At 40.3% G+C, this 17306-nt stretch overlaps 2 protein-coding genes across 2 annotated transcripts; one reads left to right on the top strand and one right to left on the bottom strand.

Moving 5' to 3' along the window:
- Positions 1-364: 364 nt before the first annotated feature.
- pole3 (polymerase (DNA directed), epsilon 3 (p17 subunit)) lies at positions 365-3393 on the bottom strand. The gene is made up of 4 exons (XM_079295702.1): positions 3073-3393; positions 2697-2782; positions 2377-2495; positions 365-1791 (listed from the first exon to the last, which is right to left on the bottom strand). Exons 1-4 carry the CDS (start codon positions 3136-3138, stop codon positions 1598-1600), a joined length of 465 nt encoding a protein of 154 aa, XP_079151828.1. The 5' UTR covers positions 3139-3393; the 3' UTR covers positions 365-1597.
- Positions 3394-6463: 3070 nt separating this feature from the next.
- kmt5b (lysine methyltransferase 5B) lies at positions 6464-16749 on the top strand. Its single transcript, XM_079294386.1, has 10 exons — positions 6464-6524; positions 8985-9230; positions 9315-9462; positions 9631-9796; positions 9879-9988; positions 10894-11060; positions 11690-11709; positions 12434-12570; positions 12810-13009; positions 13182-16749. Exons 2-10 carry the CDS (start codon positions 9074-9076, stop codon positions 14663-14665), a joined length of 2589 nt encoding a protein of 862 aa, XP_079150512.1. The 5' UTR covers positions 6464-6524; positions 8985-9073; the 3' UTR covers positions 14666-16749.
- Positions 16750-17306: the final 557 nt, after the last annotated feature.

Here is a 17306-nt window from a genome sequence, read left to right as displayed (position 1 = left end):
GTCACATTTTATATACCTGGCCCTGATCCTCTTCTGAACAAAATGTCCCTAAAGGTAAACCCTTAAACCACATTGAGCCCAGTGAAAGGAATCAGACATGTTTCATTACATTATGGCCTTAACTACATGTTCTCATAGTACAATATGAACAAGTTTTTACTAAAGTTTGTATTTTAATATTGAAGTTATTTAGTTGTTGGGACACTCATCAAACAATAATTGGTAATTTGTCCTTTAAACTCTAAAATGCTGTTTAAATTGTCTATTTTCAGTCAGAGAACTGTTGTGAGTGAACAGTTTATACAGTCAGTCGTGAGTCAATTTTACATTTTATACAAAATATTTATTGAAAACCTCAGCCAGTCATTTACAATTCTACAAAAGTATAAATGGTTCAGAAACTCAGCAGATCAGGAACAAAAAGGACTTTTTATACTGAACACTTCAGCCGTGAATCTTCCAACACTCTCACATTTAGCTGCTGTACTTGTACTCTTGGTATTTGTGTCGAGTATTTTGTCAAACAGTACGTGTAAGTACACTGGAGAAAACACCTTATTACAGTACAATACAAAAAAACAAACGGTGCTTAATTCAGAACTAGTGTTTAAATTTTGCACCAAAAGCTAGAAACTAATTTCAAGTCACGTTTTAATTTATTTTTCTTCGACAAAGAAGTTTCCCCCGACTTAACATCTAGATTAGACGGTGTAGCCCTGTTTACGTCTGGTATCTATTGAAGTCCTGGATCACAAGTGGACAGCGAGACTCTGAGATCTGATCCTTCAAACCTCTTCCTGACGTCTGGGACACATTTCACCTGAACGCTGATGAGTCCACGCTGAGGACGTAACAGAAGATGCATCCTCAAAGCCTCCGCTGCTCTTTGTCTCATGGAGATATTTTACCACTGTGTCTGTATTGCTTTGATTCGCGGCATCGCTGCCTCCCTCCAGATTAAAACGACACATCTGGTCTTTGCAAAAGGGGAAACGATGTTCATGTTGATATGTGAACAGAGCGGAGACGTGTGATCATTGGAGACGCATCTCAATGAAGCTGTGAACCGACGTTCCTCAAGCTGTCCGCTCGTGATCGGATCACACAACACGCATGTTAATGCGCGGTGTTAACGGGGCCGGTTTTAGGAACTTTTGCGTTCATATTTCTTACTTTTTAAAGGTGGAACAACACTACTGTCAAAACATTTCAACTGACTGGACACCGGTCCAACTACTCTACGTTCTCACTCCTTCCTTTAAATTGATTGACAAGCGTATTTACCAAAGTGTGATCAGTTGTTTAACTCTCTGCCGACTACTGTACGTCGTTTACTGTCAGGAACAGTGTTGGTATCAAAAGGTGACGCAGATATGTACAAAAGGAGAAGATAACATGGACCAGAGATCAGGAAGTGCATGATGTAGTTTGATTGTGCTGAAGACAGCAGCTGCACAAAGAAGTTATGAATGTAACCCCATCTCTCCTCTGAGCTCATCCTGCTGCTCTGTGAACCAGGATGTTTTGATTCACGGTGGCTCTGTGATGACCGAGCGGCACCAAACGCACCGCGTCCCATTTCATCGTCCGCTCTTCGTCAGTTCTCCACCTCCTCTTCCTCCTCCTCCTCAGCGTTGTTCTCAGCTTCAGGCTCCTCCTCCATGCGCTCCTCCTCCTCTTCCTCCTCCTCCTCCTCCCTGCTCTTATCGTTCTCGGAGTCGGTCTTCTTCTCTTTGTCTTTACGTTTCTGCTCGGACACTTCCTTCTTTCCCTTCTGGCCCTTCTTGTACACTGGAATAGAATAGAATAGAAATGTACTTTATTCAGTCCCAAGGGGAAATTTGTCTGTGGCAAGAGCAAACAGGGTTACACAATGAAATAAAATATTGGGTATGGAAAATGCACACTATATACAATACAATAAAATAACAGAGCAGGACCTATTAAATTTAAGAAACAAAGTAATAAAAATGCACAGTATATACACTGAATAGAATTGTATTAAATTAACTAAGTAGGAAAAAATAAAAATAAACAAAACAGTCGTGCACAAGATCACCAACAGCAGAAAAAGAACACAAACGAACATTAACATCTGTATAACCATCAGTATTGTGTTTAGTGATACAGATGTGTTTTACAGCAGCAGCACAGGCGCACTTTTCTTCAGTTCAGACTGCAAGTAGGCAGCGTTCTGGGGTCAAAACTGAACTCCTAATTACTTTTACATTAAAGTAACGACAGAAACAAGGTACATGGTACCTGGAACATTTATGAATGCAGTCACAGAGTTGTTTATTTTTTTAATTCTAGTGAAAGTCTGTGACGGTTGAACACTTATTGTTTATCATACTTCTTCATAACTGAAGCACTGACCTTCCAGAGCTTCTCTGAGCGGCTCCAGGAATCTCTCGAACTCCATCTCCTCCATCGCAGCCAACACGTCTCCTGCGTTCAGAGTTTTACGTTTGGCTTTCATGGCAAAGTTGTTGGCACTGCAATAAGACCAACAGAGAAGAAGAAATACATTATTGAACGTTTAGTGAATGAGCGGTGTAATGACAACATTTCACTAATAATATTCAGGTCTCAAACTTGATGACTGAAGCACTCCGGAGATTGTTAACGCCTCCTGAACGGATTTTGTGAATCAAAAGTCGAGTGCTCGGTTTCAGTCGGAGGGTTTTTGTTCTCACCAGGACGTCGCATACAACACGAACACACTGGCAGCTTGAGATATGGCTCTCCTGGCTTCTTTAGACACGTTCACCCCATCTGGGAGCTGTTAGGAAAAGAAACGGAGCGGAGGAGTTGACTCAAAGCTGCTGCTGCAGCAGTATATATATATATATATATATATATATATATATATATATATATATATATATATATATATATATATATATATATATATATATACACACTATATTTATTATTATATATTATCTCTGTCATAGGAGACATTATGAATAATACTTTTACTTCGTAATAGTAGTATTTTTTTACACTGTAGTATTGATACTTTTACTTCAGTTAAAGATTGTGAGTTATTTTTCGTGGCGTTACACTCACCGCCTCCTTGATGATGCGCGTGATCACCGCGTTAGGCAGGTTCAGGTCTTCGGGTCTTTCCGCCATTTCAGCCAGTCCTTAACCGTCACCTCTCGTGCACAGCCGTGCTAACAGATTAGCACTGTTGTGTTAGCTGGGAGCTACCTAAAGTAGCTATTTGGTTGCTATAGTACCGCGCTTTGAAGACGACGCTCCGATTAGTCAGATCGATTAGTTTGACGCATCGATTAGTTCAAAACGGTGTCCGAAGTTGGTCGCGTGTCCACCAGAAACCGATTTGTTTTGGGACGTTTTCCCGCGAACCGTCCAAGCACGAGCCCTCCTCCGTCAAGCTTTCAACTCCGACCCCCTGACGTCAGCGTAGCGTGGCTCGGCTGTTACGTCATTACGTAAACATTGAACGCTACTAAACAAACAAAAAGACACTGAAAAATGGTAATAAAATAACTCGTACATCGTTTTTATTTAGTGGTGGAGGAAGTATTCAGATCCTTTCATCAAATAAAAGTACTACAACTATAAAAATAATCTTACAACATGGAAAAGTCGAAAAGGTATGTAGGCCTAAGTATAATTAGGAAATACTTAAAGCAGAGAGATGGCCCCTGTGACTGTTATACTGTTATATATTATATCATTAGATTATTATTACTTTTGCATTCATGTAAAAGTTGGATTCTACTGCTGTTTTCTCCATTAATCAATTGTTTTCAGTAGGAACCAATGAAGGGGGAGGTTTTGAGCGATGGACCAACACGTTGTTGGTTTTGGTGTTTTAATGGGACTTTAGAATATCGCCAGTCTTATCCTTTAATTAGAAGCGATCACAATGAAAATGACTCAGGACTATAGGGGTGTGAAGAAGGATTATTTATCTTAACTCTAATGATTAATCATTATGTCTATAAAATGTCACAAACATGCTCACAAAATAATAAAAACCCCATCAAAATTTGACTTAAGTAACATCTTCAAACTATTGTTTTGTCGGACCAACATGCAAAAACCCCGAAGATATTCCACATATTATAATGTATATTTTGTTGTTAATTATCTATAAATATATAAAGTACATAAACGCTCATTAAAGTGACCAGCTGACCTGCTAGAAGTGAGACTGAGAGTTAAATTAAATCGTAAAATATTTGTTATTAAAGATGATGTTACAGCTGGAGTGATAATACTCCCACTGGCCTCGTCACACATTATTTGCCGTGTATTGATGAATATATTAAAAACCCCAACTGGGCAGACTCACACCTTCATCGCTGACGGAGAGGAGAAGGTCTGAGGTATTTAGGTGGTTTCCATGGTGCCTGTCTTCCTCACACATGCAGCCGCCCACACATTGTAAAGCGCTCTGCAGAGTATATATGCAAAGAAAGGAGAGTCTACGCCCACCAGGTTCACGCTTCTGGGCAGCGCTCCAGGACACTAAAGTCTCCTCAGCTCAGTTATCTGTGTTGTTGGAAACAATCGCTTTCCTTGTGTTCACCTCGACGGGTCGACCGTCAGATATGAAACTAATTCCCCCAAAATGTCCAACTGTACAAGATATGATTGTTTAAAGTACGTGTTTAAAGTCAAGGAGAAGTAAATATTGCATTTTATCAACTCAACAGCCCTCCACAAATGCACTAGTTTCTTAATAGTTTGAAATATAATCACATATCAAGTGACAGAAAGGGAAAAAAATGGGAAAAACTACAACATCAACAACAATAACTCATTCAACAGTTTATTGAATTACTATATCATTTGACTTAAAAAGGCTTTCTGTAACCTAGTTTGTTTTTGTTGCTTTTAAGTTTAGTTTTTTCTCTTTTCCATAAAAACAGAAAATGGAAGTGCTGGACTTTTATATTTTGTATACCATACTATACATTTCTGCAAAGAAAAAAGAAGAAAAAAAGAAAACTTCACACACTCAAATACTCAAATCAGCATGTTAAATAACAATATGATAGAGTTGTTGATCAGCGTACAACGTTCAATATTTGCCTCTGAACTTAGGACTGAAAAAAGGAAAGATAAAAGCTTCAATTTTAAACTGTGATCTATATATATATATATATATATATATATATATATATATATAAATGTCACACAATAATAGGATGGAATGTCATTCACATTTAGTTAAGTATTGTGTTAATCAAATGTTTGACGTACTTTACTAGAGTCTTTCCATTCTGCACAATGACTAAGTTTGGTATTTTAAGTATAATTTGAGACTAATACTTATGTACTTTTATTGAAGTAACAGTAATAATAATAGCAATAATCATAACAATCATAATAATTACAATAATAGTTTAACAGCAAGAACGACGTTCATAAACTAAAACTTTAATATTGTTATTATTTTTAATTAACATTGTGTGGGTATTTATCTTAAAAGAAAAAGTAAGTAAACAATTGAACTCATTAAGTGAATGTCAAAGAATAAATCAGTGATGTGGAACAATTAACAATGTCCATCCAGCTGGAACCTCGTCTGGTTCTGCAGAGAAATAACTGGTGAACAGTCTATTTACACACTAACAAGAGAAGAGTGAAGAGGTGCATCTCAGTACTAATGTTGCAAAAACGCAGAAGTCATAAGGTCTATATGTGGTTCTAAGTTCACTTGTTCTGGTGAGGTTCTGCGGGGAACGGAGCAGGCAGAACCTCACTGTTGTCTTCGAACTACCGTAAGATTCTTTAGGAAGCGCAAAGAGGTTTGTTTATGCAGCACTACTTTTGTGTACATCCGACAAGTACTGGCTCAAACTAAGATAACCATTTTTTGACATCAGAAAGCCACGAGAAGTCGACAACAACGTTCACTTTCATAGTTTCAGACTAAAATCTTCCGATTATTGTTTCTCATTTCTTTCCCGACGGTCGACAAAAACAGCTGGGTTATTTATTTTGCTGGATCTATCTTCTCTCGGGGATGTGGCTGTGATGCGGCCTTTCTCTCTCGCTCTCTCCGCCATCTTGAATTTTAATGTTAGTTTCTTTAAAAAAAATAAATAAAAAATGTGTTTCCTGTGATATTTTTTCGTTTAGGTTTAGGTTGGTCGTGCCAAATTTGGATTAGTTTGAAGGAGTTTTTATTTCGTGATTGTTTTTCAACAAAATCACCGTTGTGAGTATTTGTGTTTGCTCTGCTTCCGTGTTGCTCGAGACATTTAAACGCTCCCAACGCGTGTAAAAGCTTTCAGCTATTTAACTATCTATCGTGATAAATAACGCCTGTATCGAGCATTGGGTCATAACTGCTTGATGTGATGACTACCGAGGATCGCGTGCACTGTCTACAAGTCTACCAGCACATTAAACTAACTTTTAATTCGCTCACAAACGACATAGTTAGCCTGTTAGCTGTTAGCTTAACAAGCTAACTAGGCAATGGCTTCCACATCAAACAAGCCAAGCTGTCGCTGTTAGCCTGCTGTTGGCTGCAGGTAACGTACTGGGACACGTGTGCAGCTAACCATCGGGTATTACTGTCGAATATTTAATGCATAGTATATTAATTAGAGTAACGATAACGGCGTTGTGTTATCACCGACTCTCTTGTTGTTGACTGCTAGCTGACGGGAGCTAAGTTAGCCTACTGAAGTTAAGTTTGACGCTAGCTAACGCAAACTAAGAAGTAAATATACGGAATATTAGTATAATTAACCAAATGTTTGTACTCTTAATACAGGTGGGAAAAGTTTAAGTTGGCTTTTTATGGTTGTATTAGTGTAATGTTAGCATGCTTCGTGGAACCATTTCGATATCGATGTTTGAGGAGTGGAGTTGAATGTATTATGATGTAACTAAATATCGTTAAATATCACCACCGTTGTGCGATATTCTGTTCCGGTCTCTTTGTGTTGAAGTACAGGTGAACAGGTGGTGTGTTTAATGTTGGTGAGAGACGTTAACTATTGCCGGTGTTTGCTGCTGCAAGCTAACGCACAACCACGGCCGTTTTGGTGATTAGCTCCATGCTAACGGAGTGTGTATGGGCGGAGATACGACAGTTGGCAAACAATGCAAAGCTTGATTGATAACTCTGATACAGCTGTCATGTCTGTGTGTGTGTGTGTGTGTGTATGTATATGTATGTATGTATGTATGTATGTGTGTATATGTGTATGTGTATGTATGTGTATATATATATATATATATATATATATATGTATATGTGTATGTGTATATATGTGTATATAAATATGTATATATATATATGTGTATATATATATATATATGTATGTGTGTATATATGTGTGTATGTATGTGTATATATGTATGTATATGTATATATGTATATGTATATGTATATATGTATATATGTATATATGTGTATGTGTATATATATATATATATATATATATGTATATGTATATATGTATGTATATGTATATATGTATGTATATGTATGTATATATATATATATATGTATATGTATGTATATATATATATATATATGTATATGTATGTATGTATATATGTGTGTGTGTGTTACTGCCTTTCCTCATTCCCGTGGCGTGTTGTGGTTTTTGTTGTGGCTAACGTTAGCTTCTGAGCTAAAATTGCGAAGCCTTTTTTAATGCATCGATTATAAATGAGATGATGCTCCTTGCGACGGAATTGCGCATTTGGAAACCACATTTCTTACGTGTGAAAATACTGTATACTGTTGTTGGTGTGACTCTAAACCATGATCGTGATTTCTGTGGATATATTTGGTCCTTAAATTAACAAAGCGATACTTTATGTGTGGTGGCACCAAAAGACGTTAGTTTTGCACTTGACAGCAAGCCAGTGCATTGCTTGGGGTTACCACTGAGCGGCGCTGCAGGGTTATTTAAAACTTCACACTTCCTGTGTGTCTACAAACCAGTGGTGGAAAGAAGTATTCTGTGCTTTCACTTAATAAGCAAAAGTAGTAATACCACTGTGCAAAACATCAGAAGTGGAGCTAGTTTAAAATACTTTATACGGCTTTATCACAGTTTATTCGCCGATTTAATATTTTTAAACAATATTCTAAATTTGCAAAGTAATTTAAGCCTTAAAATTAATGTAACAATATTTCCCCCTGACATGTATTGGAGTAAAAAAAAAAAGTATAAAGTAGCAGAAAAACTCGAGTTAAGTACAATCACCTAAATATTGTACTTGAGTAAACTTGGTTGCATTCCACCAACGTGTAAACATTAGTACTCAGCACTGGGTGAGTTGACTGATTATTTACTGGTTTTACTGGGTGATAGCTGTGACAGACGGGGACCTCACCTCGGGTAGACTTGTTGTTTGGCAGAGTTCAGAATCAGGTTTATTGTCAAGCAGGTTTACACGTGGAAGGAATTTGCCAGGGTGTTTTGGTGCATAACAATAAACATAGTAAGAGAAATGAAAAGACAAAAGAAAATACTGCAAGAAACATAAATATAATATGAGAAAATGTCGTGAAACATATAAACAATATATTCGTGTGGCACAGTTTTCTGCAGAATGTGTACAATATTGCCCAGGTAATGTGTAAAAGTTCACAGAAGTATAGAGAAGATGTGCAATGTACACAGATAATAGTCCAGGACATTGTATCCCGAAGCGTCGTCCTTGCATTGTGTTGCATATATATATATATATATATATATATATATATATATATATATTGATGTGTGTGTACAGCTGCCACATAAAAGCACAGCCAATATGCAATTTAGTAAGGGTAAATGGGACAAATGGAATAAAACAAATAAATTAGTAATGCATTAACTTTTTTTCTTTCTTGGCAGTATTTGAGTTGGTAGCACATCCACCTACTCATTTTCATCCCGTTTTGTATTTCTTCAGTCTGTGTAAACTAACTCGATTTCTTGGCATTGAGTAATGTTTGTTGTGTTTATTTTTTGCTCTGCCTCCAGGTTTCAAACTCTAGACCCCAGTCTTCCCCACTCAAGAGTGTTTGTTCATCTCGGAGACTAAATGCAACTGGATCAGGGGGCTTGCGGGCATGAAGTGGCTGGGCGAATCCAAGAACATGGTATTAAATGGCAGACGACACGGAAACAAGTTGACCAGCGAGCAACATGTGAGCCAGACTCGCTCTCAGCACTCACAGCGGGCATCCCTGCGCCACTGCAAAAACAGAAGTCGAAGATGTAGCCACAGTGAGTCAAACGCGTTTGTTAAAAAACGTGTAGATTCTTCATCAGACACATACACTAACACCAGTCTGGGTTTGGTGTTTACAGGGTTTAGTGCAGCCAGTCTGGAGGCAGAGAAGCGCTATGTGCCCACTTCAGGAATGACTGCCAAGGAGTTGTGTGAGAATGATGACCTGACCACGGGCCTCATCCTGGATCAATATCTGGGCTTTCAAACTCACAAAATGAACACCAGGTCAGCAGATTCACCACAGTGGAATTGATGGTCGTGCAGCCTCTTTGCAGTCGCACATAAAAGTGGTCCTATTGATGTGGACATATGTCTTCTCCTTGCAAAAAGTTGTATTTTGTTTCTGATTTTCACATTTGTATTTCCCATTGTGCCACGAATGCGTCCTCACAGATTTCGACCGATTAAGGGACGACAAGAAGAGCTGAAGGAGATCATCGAGCGCTTCAAGAAACACGACAACTTGGAGAAAGCTTTCAGAGCTTTGACGACCGGAGACTGGTCCCGAAATCTTTTTCTCCACAAGACGAAAGCTCAAGAAAAGCTCTTCAAGCAACATGTAAAAAACGTTCTCTGAGATCTTGCCTTCATGTCTTCCAGCATCACAAACAACCAGATGACTAACTCTATGTTCTGCACAGGTATTTGTGTATCTGCGGATGTTTGCCACAGACAGCGGGTTTGAGATTCTCCCTTGTAATCGCTATTCATCAGAGCAAAATGGAGCTAAAATTGTGGCAACAAAGGAATGGTGAGGACATGCTGCCACCTGTTGTTATTTCTGACTATGACAGCACCACTAGTGAACTATCTACTCCCATTAGCCCCCACCCTCGAAATGCATTTAACTGTTCTAATTCATCTTTGTTTGAACGACTCTTTTGTGTCCACCAGTGGTTCGATGCATCAATATTAACTGCATTAGGATGTAACGGTACACATAGTCACGGTTCGCTACGACAAAGGAAAAACAACCCAAATGGGTAAAGATCGTTTGTTTTCATTCATTTTGAACAGACAGTAGTTCAGGTGTTAACGTTCTCCTGCTGGGGACTGATGAAGAATTTTTAAATTGTAAAATGAGTCATATTTCAAACACTTGTGTATAACACTGAACAAACACTTTTCTTTTTAAAAGACTACAGGTCACAATAGGCTATACAACTGAAAATCATCTATTAATCTATCTAATACAAAATCTTGTTTTCTTTTTTTCTCCTACAATGGTGGAGCGATACTGACATCCTGGTTTTATAAACTCTCTCCGTTGCTGTTGTAACCCTCAAGCGGGTCTTTCAGCTCCTGCGTTTAATTTGCACTCGCCATCGTGCGACTGAGTCACGCGAGTCAGTGTGCTATGCTAACTTCAGCTCATGGTGTACGGCTTAAAGTTTCTGGATGTGACTTAGATTTGTGCACTTGGCTTTTGCATAACATGCATCAATCTACATACTAAGTAATCTGCATGCAGCTTCGTGCACCGGGAAGTGATGGGTCGCCACGAATACACAAACGTCACAAACAGCCTGCACATATATAGGAAGTTCATGGAACACGGCAGCTATATGACTCTGTGCGTAAAAGCACTTTGACACAAGGAACTGCAGCCTGCTCTGCAGTGTGTAACAAGCCTTTCTACCGTGTGCTGTTTTACAGGAAAAGAAATGACAAGATCGAGTACCTGGTGGGATGCATTGCTGAGCTTTCAGAGAGTGAAGAAAATATGCTGCTGCGGCACGGGGAGAATGACTTCAGCGTCATGTACTCGACCCGCAAGAACTGTGCGCAGCTCTGGCTGGGACCAGCTGCGTTCATCAATCACGGTATTAGTCGTTGTAGTCTGGGCATTTTTAATGGATGGATAAGGACGTCAAAATGTATCGCTGAAAGTGCAATGGGAGAAACCAACTCTACAGACGGATGCAGCTAAATGTGCAAACAATAACAGACATTGTTACATTTTTACAACCTCTTCCTCTCCCCGATGCTCTGTGTTCAGCAGCCTGCAGTTCAGTCGAAGTGTCACTGAAGTTTTCTAACGTGACTGTTGGTCTCAGCCGAGTCAGTCATGGCTTCATAGTTGCACTGAGGAGCTCAGAATTTATTTCTTTTTACAGCTTCAGCTTCTAGCTGTGATAAACGGTGTAGTTTCGCCAATTGTTTGAAGAAAACATTCTTTTAAATCCCTCCTGCGGGTTCTGGGATTCAGAGGGTTAATCAGGTTAAAGGCCCTTTTATTAAAAAGAAAAGAATAATTGTATTGGGCTGTCTGTCTGTGCCAAAAATGCCACGCCAGATTATTGTCTTTGTCCCAGTCAAGCCCCGCGAATGACCGGGAGTTATTGGTACTGTAACAACATGATGAGATGCCTGAATCTTGTGAGAATCATGAATCTCAAACATTCTTCATAGCCATAACGATACTAATTTTGTTGTTTCTTCTTTTTTTCAGATTGTCGACCAAACTGCAAGGTAGGTTCTTTGAAAGGTCTCTTAAAGGGATAGTACGGGTGCTTTGAGGTGTGGTTCTATGAGGTACTGATCCATAGTCGGTAGATGGCAGCCGGCAATTTGGAGAACAGACACGAGTACCAGCATGAGGGCAAAGCAATGTACTGCTGTGGACGGGGGGCAGCAGCAAAACGGATCAGTTTAAATGTACGTTATATTTATAACGTTTTCACGGCTTTACAAAAACGGTAATGTTCCCTCGCAGAACACAGGTTTGGTTAGCCTACCGCTGCCCGATTGGTAAGTTTGTTTGTGTTATTGTGTGTTTTAAAGGGTTTGTTTGGATTCAACAAAGTCACACAAACATACTAACCAACCAAGGCAGCGGTAGAACTGAAACTCTCGTGTTCAGCGAGGTTTAAATTACCGTTTGTTTTCAATGGAGTCTTTGAAGAGAGCATAAATGACTTCAGGTCCTCGGGGCTGTCTGACAGCAAGGCAAACTGTAATATTCTAAATGTCGCGTGAACTTAAACTGATATTGATTCTTTTAGGTATCTCAAATACGTCCACAGCAGAACATTGATCCCGTGTTGGTTCTCCGTTTACTCTGAAATAAATACTCTATGAATAAGTACCTCACACAACCCCACCTCACAATATCCCCTGAAGAAAAACCGAAGACAATCCTCTGACGATCCGTGTGGAGGCTTTGTAGATTAACAGTTTTCATTGTTTTGTGTAGTTTGTGTCGACGGGACGGGACACGGCCTGTGTGAAGGTTTTGAGGGACATTGAACCAGGAGAAGAAATCTCATGTTATTACGGAGACGGGTTTTTTGGGGAAAACAATGAATTTTGTGAATGCTATACATGTGAACGGTAAGTGTAACACTGTACAGCATGTCTTTAATGTGTTAATGTACAGTATGACTTTATATATGTGCCGTTAATTAAGATGACTGTTTTCTTTAATTGGTAAAAATGTCATCAAAATATGGTGTGTTGAGCCAACGCATAAAAATATGAACGTTACACATTATTATTCACTCACAAGTAAAGCTACATTTTTGCAATTTCTTCAGTTGAATCTTTTCACTCATCGAGTTATTGTTGTGCAGACGGGGCACTGGTGCGTTCAAATCCAAAGCTGGGCTGCCAGTGGAAGTGCCGGTGATCAACAGCAAGTACGGGTTGCGGGAGACGGACAAGCGTCTCAACAGGCTGAAGAAGCTGGGGGAAGGAAACAGGAGCTCGGATAGTCACTCTGTAGGCTCCCATACCGACGTCGACTCTCAGGAAATGCCAAAAACACATCAATGTAAGATATAAAAGGCTCTGTTGCTACAGATGAGTCTCCAATCATACGAGACTAGTCTGTCTATCAGTTTACTTGCATTACATGTGTAAATATCACCCAGCCAACATGTGTAGGCGGGTTTCTGACAATGTTATCAATACGTAACATGCAGCATTTTATCTTTTCCCACCAGCTGCCAGAAAAAGAACATCTTCTGGCCTGAAGTATAAAAACAGGACTCAATCCAGACAGACTTTGTCACGAGCCCTTACTACCTCATGTTCAAAACAAGGTCGTGTAAACAATAACAGGGTACCAAAGAGACTAAAATCCCAATCCAAGCCTTCACTAAGTAAAGTCCAGTTGCGGAGTCGCAGGAGGGGTGCAGAGCCCAAGGCCTTGGCCAAAGGAGAGACTTGCCAGCTGGGTCTCAGGGACTCAAAGGTGTCGTCGCTGTGTAAAGGTGTCACCGTGAAGAAGGAGAAGGATGGACAGGAGCTGATGCAGCAGACGTTAGGCCAGCGGGGCTGCCTCACCCGTCACGCTGCCAAGGAAAACAGCAATCTACCGCACGTGCAGGGCAGTGAGGGCAGCCAGTGTTCGACGTACAGGACTCGCAGGTCCACACGGACCCTCATAAAGGCCCAGGAAACGGCAGCAGGCGTTAAGCTGGAGCCTAGCGCCATGGACGGCTTGAGCCCAGTCCCTGGCGGAGTGGTCATTAAAACAGAGCCGGCTGACATGGAGGAGTACCTCCACCACGGAGTCGGTCTAGAGCAGCCGGCGTTGGACGCCAGCTACGCCAGAAGAGGCTCGTGCTCGAGGCGGAAACGGCCGTCGCGGCTCCGGACCGAGCGGACGATTAAATGCGAGGACTCGTACGGCGAGCCGTTCATGCCGGTGGCGGCTGGCCACGCCGCTAACTTCTCAGACTGCGGTAACATGCTGCTGAGCTTTGCCGACCGGCACAGGGACTACAACGGGGTTTCCAACGGCAGCAAATCCCTCCGCAGGGACAAGGGTAAGAGTAGCTGCCGGTCACAGGACAAGGGGAAGAAGAAGCGTCAGATCACGCGATACGACGCCCAGCTGATCCTGGAGAACAACACGGGCATCCCCAAACTGACGCTCCGCCGGCGGAGGGACAGCAGCAGTAGCAAGACCAACGACGCCAACGACCCCATTGGCTCCTCCAACCTTTCTGCCTCCACGGTCAGCTCGGCCTCTTCCAGCAAAATCAGCATCAAGTTCAGCAAGGACCACGACAAGGACAAAGGCGGCTCGTACATCGCCAAACTGAATAACGGCTTTTCCCCCGTGGTCCACAGTAACTCCACCAAGCTGAAGATCCAGCTGAAGAGGGACGACGACGCACACAGGATATCGCAGTCTAAGGACCAGATGTCCTATAATGGGGACATGGGCCAGAGTCTGGAGGCCAGGAATGGTGGACATCGGACCCAAAAGGTCCTGGCAGAGCCGTCGTCGGACGAGGAAGAGGACGAAGACGACGATGACGAGGACGACGACGATGACTACTTCGACAATGAGTTCGAAGACGATTTCATTCCACTTCCTCCAGCAAAGCGCCTCCGACTCATCGTGGGTAAAGACTCCATAGACATCGATATCTCCTCCAGGAGGAGAGAGGATCAGTCTCTGAGGCTCAATGCATAAGCTGTGGAGCTCATCACTCCCCCCCCCCACCTGTAAATAATGATGACTCGCTAATCAACTGTTGTGTTGATGTAAAAGAAGTACAGTAATTTAAAAACAAAAAAAATGCTGAAAAATTCTGACTGAAGGTGCTGTTGACCTAAAACAAATCTCTGTTCTTCACTTATGTTAATCATGGAGGTCTTACAAAAACAAAAGCTTACTTTTACCCATTTAATCTGCACACTATTCAAAATTTAAACTGCAGAAAGTTGCCCTCTTTATAGTTTCTGAATAATGTGACCGTAAGTGAAGGACGAGTATTTGTTTTTAGTTCAGCGCTTCCTTTAAGTGAATGCACTTGTTATATTCATAATGGACATGGATATTGTAGAAAGTGTACAGTATGGTGACTATCCCCTCTGTCTCATAGGCAGGTTTTTAATGAACTTTTGATTTCTGTCTCTAGTTTGTACCTTTTTTGTTTTTCTTGCGTGGCGAACCACGCAGAGCGTACGGTGCGGTGTGGTTGGTCCAGAGGCATTCCAACATCAGTCGGTTCATTTGGATCCAGCTGCCATGTCGTCATTATCTCAGTAGTTCTCCTGCTAAAAGAACCACTTTGAATTTCACGAATTCATTAACTATCAACATTATTTACTGTGTAAGTTTAATCACCCTGTTGAGTCCCGTCAGGCAACGTAATCCTTGAAGCAAATCATCTTATTCACCTTAGAAAGACAGTTTTATATATATTTGTGTATATGTTATGTGTTTATCATGCACCAAACATTAATGTCCTGTAGACCACTGACACAATGTCGACACCCTGAAGCGTTTGCATTAATACGCATGTGGAGCGATGCAGCGCTTGCTTTCTGCCTGCAGTCGTTACACCTTCATGACATGAATGATGTAACGGAGTCGCACAACTTTCCCCAGAACGCTGTGAATAGATTATGTTAATTAAGCTGCAGAGTTCCTAGAAATAAAAGCACACACGGTGTATTACTGTGTAATGGAGACATGGCACGCGTTAGTAGTTCAAAAGGTGAATCAAACCAAATCCAAACATAAAGGCTACCTAATTGCTTTTTAAACCTCTAATCAAGAAAAGTAATGTACAGAAAGACCGGCTCACGTCCCTTAACTGATCATCTGTTTCCTCACTTTTTATTTACCTAATGACATTCTTTTGGGAAGTTAAGATGTCCAACTGACACTAGAGTTTAAGGAGGAAAAATCACATATGAACTGTTCTTAACTAGCGTAGAGTCATGTATTATTTTCCTCTATGGTGCTACTTTTATTTCCTCACTGTTTCTGTCCTGTGTGACTCTTCACTGGTAGATGGTGGCTGCATTAATGTCAAATTCTCTAGAAATACACATCTTTATCAGTTGTGTTTGTAGCCTCTTTAAGTTGTTTGTTTTTATTTACAGCTGCTTTTATTTCTTCATTTTTTTTTAGTTTGCAAAAGCATGTAGAAACCCGTCTATCCAACAGCATTAGGTGCCTTAACGAAGAGCTTTTTGACACATTTAGACCAAATTTGTAACTAATCAATGAGTGACAATGCTCAGCCATCTGCTTCCCCTTTGAACTGTTGAAACACTTCAACACAAGTCTGCCGTCAGTCCTTCTGTATATTATTTTATTATAAATGAACTGTCCAACAGATCAAGGGATCAACTGAGATTGAATGTTAACCCACTTCTCCTTGTGTTAATGTGTACTGTTCATATCACCAGCAGCTCATCACCGTTCTGATCCTGGCTCAGTCTGTCCTTCCCCTCGTCGGACGTCTTCATCCTACACTGTAAACTGTTCCAGGTGTTCGTCTGTGTGCTCTTTGTCCGATAGACGGCTGTCAACATTTACAATTGATCCAAAAAGTTGTTGTTTTTTTAACTTCAAAAAAAGCAAAACAAATGTGAATAGTTTGCGGACATTTTAGCGTGTTTACGTCGGTAGTGGGAAACGTAAAGAGAATTAAGAATGGACAGTGCATATATTGTCCGATATGTAAATCATGTGAACACATCTTGTACTTATTTAACAGTTTTGAATACTTGAAAACTATATAAAGTTTCTTTGTGACTCTTGTTTCTCGAGCCTCTTCTGGGGTCCACTGGATGATGTTCAAATGTTTCTGTATTTTCTGTTCATATTGTTTCCTGTCGCAGATATTAGTTACAATCCATGTTTTTATTATTGTCAACGAACCCGATGAAAAGAGCAAAACCAACCATAAGGGTTAGACTTCCTGTTTGTGGCGCTCAGCGCCAAGACCATTGGTTCCTACTGAAGATGTATAATTTAAATATATATATGTAATTATAAATATATATGTACATATACATAATTATGAATACATGTATATATAAATATATATGTAATTATAAATATATACAATTGCGTGCGTGTGTGATGAAGATGAAGGAGCATGTCAGCCAGTGACAGTGTGGCTCCTCATGTTTTTTAATAGTTTTTAACAACAATAGAGCTCTGTGGCTTTGATACATAACATATGTTTGTCAATACCTTCACTGTTGGTTTTTCTTTTCATGAGATTTTTTGACAACAAGAAAACTATAAAATACCATCAGACAGTTTGTGGGGAAAAGTTGAGCCTCACCAATAACTTCAGTTCAGAAACAGT

Source organism: Melanostigma gelatinosum, assembly GCF_949748355.1.
Source record: "Melanostigma gelatinosum genome assembly, chromosome: 2".
NCBI classification, from domain to species: domain Eukaryota; kingdom Metazoa; phylum Chordata; class Actinopteri; order Perciformes; family Zoarcidae; genus Melanostigma; species Melanostigma gelatinosum.
The sequence above is the reverse complement of the archived record's forward strand: the minus strand, read 5'-3'. Positions and strand labels throughout refer to the sequence as shown.

Excerpts from the sequence above, each read along its gene's own strand:
- kmt5b (XM_079294386.1), top strand. The coding sequence starts at position 9,074 with ATGAAGTGGCTGGGCGAATCCAAGAACATGGTATTAAATGGCAGACGA. Across the intron at positions 9,989-10,893 it reads ATTGTGGCAACAAAGGAATG|GAAAAGAAATGACAAGATCG; the intron begins GTGAGGACATGC and ends GCTGTTTTACAG. Across the intron at positions 12,571-12,809 it reads GAATGCTATACATGTGAACG|ACGGGGCACTGGTGCGTTCA; the intron begins GTAAGTGTAACA and ends ATTGTTGTGCAG.
- pole3 (XM_079295702.1), bottom strand. The coding sequence starts at position 3,138 with ATGGCGGAAAGACCCGAAGACCTGAACCTGCCTAACGCGGTGATCACG. Across the intron at positions 2,783-3,072 it reads CGCGCATCATCAAGGAGGCG|CTCCCAGATGGGGTGAACGT; the intron begins GTGAGTGTAACG and ends TTTTCCTAACAG. Across the intron at positions 1,792-2,376 it reads GCTCAGAGAAGCTCTGGAAG|TGTACAAGAAGGGCCAGAAG; the intron begins GTCAGTGCTTCA and ends ATTCTATTCCAG.